The following is an 8,018-nucleotide window of genomic DNA, read 5'->3' as shown; positions in this document are numbered from 1 at the left end:
TAGAATAATTAATGTTCTTCATAAGAAAATATTCCAGCATAAAAAGAAATTAATTTCCAATTTTTAATTAAATAACAAATATTTATAGAATAGTCAGGGTGTTAGAAGGGCAATATACAAATTGGGTGTGTTGGGTTCTCTAAGGTTTTTATCAAGTTCTTGGAGCAAAAGCAAAGGAAAATTGTGACATTGGTGTATGTTGGGCTATATGGAAGAATATGGTTGTTGTACCATTTTGAACTTAGGGGATTGACCATAGTCAATCCAGGTCAATCCAACACAGTGGTATAAGGATACTTCATGTTAGGAAATCTTAAGACATATCTCCCTATGCTCGAGATGATTTTGCAATCAATGGTTGTCCTTTAGGAATTGTGTTTTCAGCCAAAGGATGTTTTGGGAGGTAATCAGTGTATATCGGTCCCCATAGGATCGTCACACCCAATCTCGGTAGAATGCCTGGTAGGTTGTGAGCTGACCCGCAAAGGTAAGATACAACAATTAAATTCATTTAATAGGATAATATCTACATTACCATCAAGGTATTTAAATATGTACCACATTAATAAATGAATGTAATTAGTAATAAATGCATACATAGGGAATGAAAATATGGTCTTATTCACATTATAATATAGAAGGAGAAAGAAGAAAGATGATATAAAATGGGACATTTGACAAAGTAATAGGGGACAAGAAAAATACTTTGGCTTAGGGTTCCTATACTTTTAGACCATAATAGTTGTTGTAGGTGCAATTGGCTCCCAGATGGGGTTGAATGGAGTGGAGGAAGATAAACTATCTAATAACTCGTCTAATAAGAACCAGTAAGATTGTTTAACACAATCATCTAGGTAGACCATCTAACCAGAAAATAGAATAAATAATAAACCATGAGCAACAAGTGTAAAGAGAGAACATCACACAAGAATTTATCCTGGTTCACCCAAACTCGGGCTACATCCATGCCCTTTAAGCAACTAATTAAAATATTCCACTAACCAACTGGCTACACGAGTATTCTTAGTTCTTTATGTTACAACGAGTATTCTATCTTCTCTAGGTTACAACGAGTATTCGTACATCTCTAGGTTACATCTTCTTAACCTCCCTTTGAAATTAAGAACTCTTAAAAGAAACAATGAACACTCTCAAAGAGAGCACAAAGAAAACTCACACGGGTATAACATCGTAAAGTGCAGCATTATAATGATTTCACACTCAACCCATAAAACTAAAAGTTCTTGACTCGATTTGATGCTCACAGTAACTCTCAATATTTTCAACAAGGTCACATTATATCTTTTTGTTGCTTGGCTTTCCTTTTTTTCATTCTACCTTTTAGTCTTTGTATAAATCTTTTGGAAGTTCTTTGTTACATGATTTTGTTTAGATTGAATAATACAAGATCTTCATATCTTCATTTTTTTCATGCTAGATGCTCAAAACAAAAAGTCTAAATTTGCAATCTACTTATTTGTTTTCACTTTGAATATATTTAAGAAACTAATTCAAAAGTATTTGTAATATGGGTAAGTATGGACAAATCAAAACACAATCAAAAAATCATTTCATTCCAGATAACGTGTGATACTAAAATAAAATAATTTTTTAGATTTGTATTTACTCAAATTGTTTCTATTTAAAGAAGATTTGGAGATATTCATAATATATCAAGAAGGTATTCACAACACTTATTCGAACAAAACTATTTAGGAAAAAAGATGGATTTAAAAATATATACAAAAAATCAGGATAAATAAAGTATATTTGTTGATTCAAATCTTTGTATTTTTTGTGCATAAAAAAAACTATTTGTTTGAATGCATTTTCAGTAGATATATGATTTCAAAAGATTTTGTTTAACAGTTATAATCAAAACATGTTACTCTTTCAACATGTTCTTTAGATTGTTTAATGTGAAGAAAATTGTATATGCTCAAAGGGTCTACTCTATAGTGTAGTTTCAAAATGTTGTTAGATCAAACATGATAGAAACAAACCATCCAGTTAGTTATCATCAAAACATAAGAACATAAACTTCACAAATAATATCTTGATCGCCAAACTGTCTAATAAACCATTAGACGATGACCATCTAATAGACCATTAGATGATGACTATCTAATAGACCATTAGACGATGATTGTCTAACCCATCACTAGAAGATAATCTTCTAATGAATACTGTATATGTAGAAATATTTCTTAGATATTTCAATATACAAGTAAACCATTCAAACAGTTTTTGTTATCATCAAAACACAAAGACACGAAGTATAGACCATCTAGAGTTTATCAAACCATCTAAGGACTTAACAGACTATCTAGATAGATCATCTAGGATCTCAAGAGTTGTAAATTGAATTTTAGATGGTTCTTTGTTTAAGGTAGCTTGCAGAAGACGTAGGGAAGGAAAAGAACAAATATTCTTAAATTATGATTGTTATTTAGTTGTCTAAAAGTTGAAAGGCTAAATTGTATGTTTAGTTTTCTTGGAGAAAGTTGGTAAGAATTTTGATTTTTGGTTATGTGTGATTAATGGTTTAATGATATCTTTGGTTGAGATATGGTTATCTCATGTTGTTCTTCAAAAAGATAAAAAAGAAAGAAAGAACTAGACTAAAAAAGACTTAAACAAAATTGAAATCTTATCCCAATATATGTGACTTCCTCATAAAGCTAAAAAAAAATAAATGAACTTTATCTTCTTAAGATATTTTTATGTGTGTTTAACTCCGTTTTAGTTTCATCAATAGAAACACCTTGAATTTGATTTTAACTTTTATATGAATTAAAAATCAAACAACAAAAACTCAATCTTTATCAATAAACACAAATTTAATCCATAAAATTAAGAAAATAAGAAAGTTTGCATATATAAAAAGGAAGAAGAACTTATGTATTTTCTTGCAACAATCACTTTCGAGACAGGGATTTTTTTTTTTTTCTAAAAATTGTTTTTCCATGCCTTGGTAGTTGGTGATAAAACCTAAATATAGGTAGTAAAACTAGTCTTTGGTAGACTCGTCCGTGAAAATAAAGGTTCTCAACTTGACATGGTTTTCTTCTGCATCTAAATGAAGATATTAAATTATACTATAAGTTGCTTAAAAAACAGTCAATGAAGGTTGATCAGGTCCATATTGACTATCTGCATAAGGTACGACCCGCGGACCTACGTGTCAGTTCCATAAAAAATTAAAATTTTATTAAAAATAAAAAAAATATTAATTCACTTGTAATATATATAGAAAATAAAAGGTGGAGTTGACAATTTTTTATTTTTATTAAGGTGTTTCTTCTTGCACCCCATTAAATTTCTTGTTGCACCTCATCAATTTCAAAAATTATTTTTTATACTCATAAAAGTGAATTCCATAAATAAAAATTTAGAAGAGAAAAAAATATTCTAAAATTTGTTATGTAGGTTTATCCGTCACGTTCTTTGTCCACGCGGATTGTGGATTATACAAGGCGAACCTAAGCGGACCAAAATAATGAATCCTCTCTACATTGTTTATAATAGATTGCAGATTGGTATGCATACCTCGCTCCACATTGTCACCTCTACTTAAAAGTTCTATAAGTTATTCTATTTGAAAAATAAAATAATCTTAATAATTTTTTTCAAAGATAACTTCTTTCAAACAAATTTTACTAATTATTTTAATTAATCTAAAAGTCCTTCGTCTTTCAAAATTAAATAAAATCAAGTTGGAATGTGGTTTAGATATGTTTACTTACAAATAAGCTAAAGAGAAAATCGTAATACTAATATGATAAACAATATATTTTTTATATATTAATTTTTAAAGAAATTATTCCTTTTATTTGTATAAAACTAAAAATATTAAATAATAATAAATATTATTTGTAATATATTTGAAAAATAATTAATTCTATTCAATATATTATTCCGTTTACTTTTTTTTTCATTTTAAAGTGTTTTAAGGTTTTATTTTTAGTAGCAAAAAACGCAGTAAATACTTTTAGTTAAGTACAAATATTTTTTTTAAAATTTATACTTAAAAATTAATGGAGGTAATAAGTTATTTAGTAGGAAGAAATTCGTCACCAATGGTGAGAGATTATTTGCACAAAAATACAATGGGAAATTCTTTCTACACCCAACTTTTTTTAACCTCCACTTTTGTAATTTTAAATTTTTAAAATATCTTTCATTTTATAAATAAAAATTTAAAATATAATTTAAAAATCAAATTCCCATTCTGTGAAAATAATTTCAAAATGCTAAAAAATATGTTTCAGTTTTTTTTTTAAAAAAATAAAAATCTGAAAACACATTTTAAAAATAGTATTTCAAAAATCCAAATACAAACAAATATTTAAAAAAAATTAAAATATATTTTTATCCACTCTTCTTTTTATTTAAAGTCTTTTTTATCATTTTACCTAAAACTGAAGTTCAGATTAAAATTTGTTTGGATACAGCAAATAATTGCGAAATACTATCCTTCATTTCTGATCTCACATCTCACTTCTCACTGTACACAATCTCACTTTCCAATCATGTCTCTATCTGTTGGTTCATTAATGCTATGCAGAAACTTAATTCCCCTGCACAAATCTTGGGAATAGGACCCACTTCCCTTCTTCATTTTCATTCACACTGCATTATGCATGATCCTCTCTCCCACACACATTCATTTCACCCTCATCACACACACACCCAACTTTCCCCCCTTTTCTCATTCTTTTTAACCAATGCTTTCAAGGAAAAGGTTGTTATTAGCAAACTAGTTAGTTCATAAACTATTAGATTACAAATACTTTATATAACTAATTAAAAAATCATTTAATAAATATTAAATAATAATATTATTTTAAGTTGTATTAATTATTTTACTATAAAGAACAGATAAATTAAATTATAATACTTAACTTACTACACTTCTAATCCAATAATAGATTTTTTTTATCTTACATCATTGCATAACATGAATTTTTTTTAAGAAATATTATCGTAATGTTGTAAGATTTTTTATTGTGTCATCTTCTATTTTAACATTGCAATAAATATAAATATATACATAAATAAATTGAGAATGAATATATATGTATCTAAAATTAAATTAAGAAAATAGGAGAGTAAGATATAAATCATAATAGAATAATTAATGTTTTCGTATAAATTCAAAACTAACAGTTAAGTACAAATAAAAATATTTAAGAAATAATAAGACATTTTGAAAGGATGGAGAAGTATACTTTTATGTAATTTTAAATAATTTGTACATGTATTTATTACGATAGATGGAGAATAAAATAATAAAATTAAAAATTTGTCCAATTACTTTATTAAAATAAAAAACTTATTATATTTGTTATGCATGTAACCTTAAAAGCACGAAAATTAAAATAAAGGAGACACGAATATTTAAGTCAACTTATGAATGTAATTTTTTTCTTAAATGTTCTCACATTCTTAAAAAATCTCTTGTTATGACATAAAACTAAAATATTAAATCTTAAATAAGATCTTAAATCATAAAAAAATATTACACAAACATATAATAATTAAATAAAATATTATATAGAGTAAGAGTAGTAATGTAATGTAATAGAATTCACACAAAAAAAATAAATTAAATTATCGTAAAATAACTTTTACAATAAAATATCTAAATATACATAAGAAATTAACCATTGCTTTTCTACCAAATTGATTAGTAGCATGCATGAATTTTACTTTTTTTTCTCACCTACTTAATTTTTAATTAATAATGAAATAATTTATAGTAGTGTGAGTATTTATTAAATGTAGTAGTGATTTGTAAATAATGCATTCAAAGAAGTAAATAGGAATTCTTTTATAAAATTATCATGAAAGTTTAAATAATACATCTTTGATGTGCTGATAATGGGTAAAAGAAATTGTTAAATATTCTACTATCTAAGCATACTTGTTGTTTAAGCTAACCAGTTCGGGAATGGGAGGTAGATAGAGGTTGGTAATTCAAGTCATTTGGAGATTTTGCAGGTCAACCTAGAGTAAGGGAAAGACATCGCTCGATGGTCCAGGAAACGTTGAAGGTCCCGAGAATAACTACATATGAGTCCCTTGAAGATGAACATTTTGAGGTCATGCAGGTCAGAGTTGAGGAGATCTAGTTGACACCTTATATGCGATACCTCGCTGACGGGTTACTCCCCTCTGAGCCCACAAAGGCTAAAATTGTCAACAGAAACTCGGGAAGGTACACTTTGAAGATGGGAACTTATTTCGTTACGGTTATACTCACCCATTCTTCACCTGTATGAGTAGGGACCAGTGCACTCAGATCATGTCCGAGCTCCATGAGGGTATTTGTGGAAACCTCATAGGAGGACGAACTCTCTCGTTGAAAGTCATCCGAGCAAGGTACTATTGACCGACCATGAAGAAGGATTGTGGGAGATATGTCCCGCGTTGCGAGCAATGTTAGAAGGATGCTGATTGGTACCATGCATCGGTTGAAGAGTTGCGATCTATCTATAGCCCATGGCTTTTCCGGGGAATAGATATTTTAGGTCCTTTCCCTCTAGCCATACGAAAAATGAAGTACCTCATCGTCGCCATTGAGTACTTTACCAAGTGGATTGAAGTTGAGTCGGATGCACAGATAACTGCTCATAAAGTCCAACATTTTGTATGGAAGAATATTATGTGTCGTTTCGGGATTCTGAGGCAGTTAGTGTCCAAGAATGGAACCTAATTCGCTATTCAGCAATTGGGAAAGCTGGCACAAAGCTCGGAATAAAGCAAGTATTCGCCTCGATAGAGCATCCACAAACAAAAATGGGCAGGTAGAGTCGGCGAACATGGTCCTTTTGAGTGGACTGAATAGGAGGCTGGAAAAGGCAGAGGGAAATTGGTCAGAGGAAATCTCGAGAATACTGTGGTCTGATCACACCACCCCGCAGTCAACAACAAAGGAGACGTTGTTTAGCTTGGGAAATGCTTCAGATGCCATGATACCAGTTGAGATACAAAAGAGTTCTCTAAGGTTTCAAGGTTTTGTCATTGAAAAATCCAACGAGGTAAAGAAGGTGAATCTGGATTTGTTGGACGAGGTATGTGATCATGCTCGTATAAACTCAGAAGCTTTAAAGAGAAGGGTGAAGTCAAGACACAAGACTAAAATGAAGCCTCGACAGTTCAAGGTTGTTGACTTGGTAATGCGGAAGGCCTACACCTACCAGATTGAGAACAATTTGTCCCCGAAGTGGATTGGCCCTTTTCGAGTGGTCGAGGTACTAGGAAACAGTGCATATAAGCTAGAAACCTTGAATGGAGGAGCCATCCCACGAACGTGAAACGTGGAACGCGACCAACCTCAAGTTTTATTTTAGTTGAGACATTTGAATTGTTATTCTTTTCCTTTGAACATTATGTTGTTTGAGGTTATGCTCTCTTTCCCCAAAAAAGGGGTTTTTTTTAACAAGGTCACCAAGTAATAAATTTTTTCTTTGAAATTGATGTATGAAATAAGTTAGTGTAGATGGTGCATGGTAAGACGACCTAGCTCAGAATGAATAAAGTCATCCGAGTATAGGCGCCTTGTGAACTTGAATTTATTGTTGTTGATGAATTATTTGATATGGCACATGGTAAGAGGACCTAGCTCAGAAGGACTAGATTCATTCGGGTATAGGCGTCCTATGACGATGAATTTGTTATTGTTGATAAATTATTTGATATGACACATGGTAAGACGACCTAGCTCATAATAAATAGAGTCATTCGAGTATAGGCGCCTTGTGACGATGAATTTGTTATTGTTGATGAATTATTTGGTATGGCACATGGTAAGACGACCTAGCTCGGAATGAATAGAGTCATTTGAGTATATTTGCCCTGTGAAGTTGAATTTTTTGTTGTTGATGAATTATTTCATATGGCACATGGTAAACATTGTAAGACGACCTAGCTCGAAATGAATAGAGTCATTCGAGAGTATATGCGCCCAGTGATGTTGAATTTATTGTTGTTGATGGATTATTTGATATGGGACA

General features: G+C 30.3%; 1 protein-coding gene across 1 annotated transcript; it reads left to right on the top strand.

Annotated features, from left to right (window-relative positions):
• The first annotated feature begins 6,707 nt into the window (after positions 1-6,707).
• LOC137833232 (uncharacterized) lies at positions 6,708-7,319 on the top strand. Its single transcript, XM_068641592.1, has one exon. The coding sequence runs from the start codon at positions 6,708-6,710 to the stop codon at positions 7,317-7,319; it is 612 nt and encodes a 203-aa protein (XP_068497693.1).
• The last annotated feature ends 699 nt before the right edge of the window (positions 7,320-8,018 follow it).

The sequence above is a fragment of the Phaseolus vulgaris genome, chromosome 6 (genome assembly GCF_000499845.2).
Source record: "Phaseolus vulgaris cultivar G19833 chromosome 6, P. vulgaris v2.0, whole genome shotgun sequence".
Lineage (NCBI taxonomy): Eukaryota > Viridiplantae > Streptophyta > Magnoliopsida > Fabales > Fabaceae > Phaseolus > Phaseolus vulgaris.
Note: the sequence above shows the minus strand (reverse complement) of the source record. Positions and strands in the feature narration are given on the sequence as shown.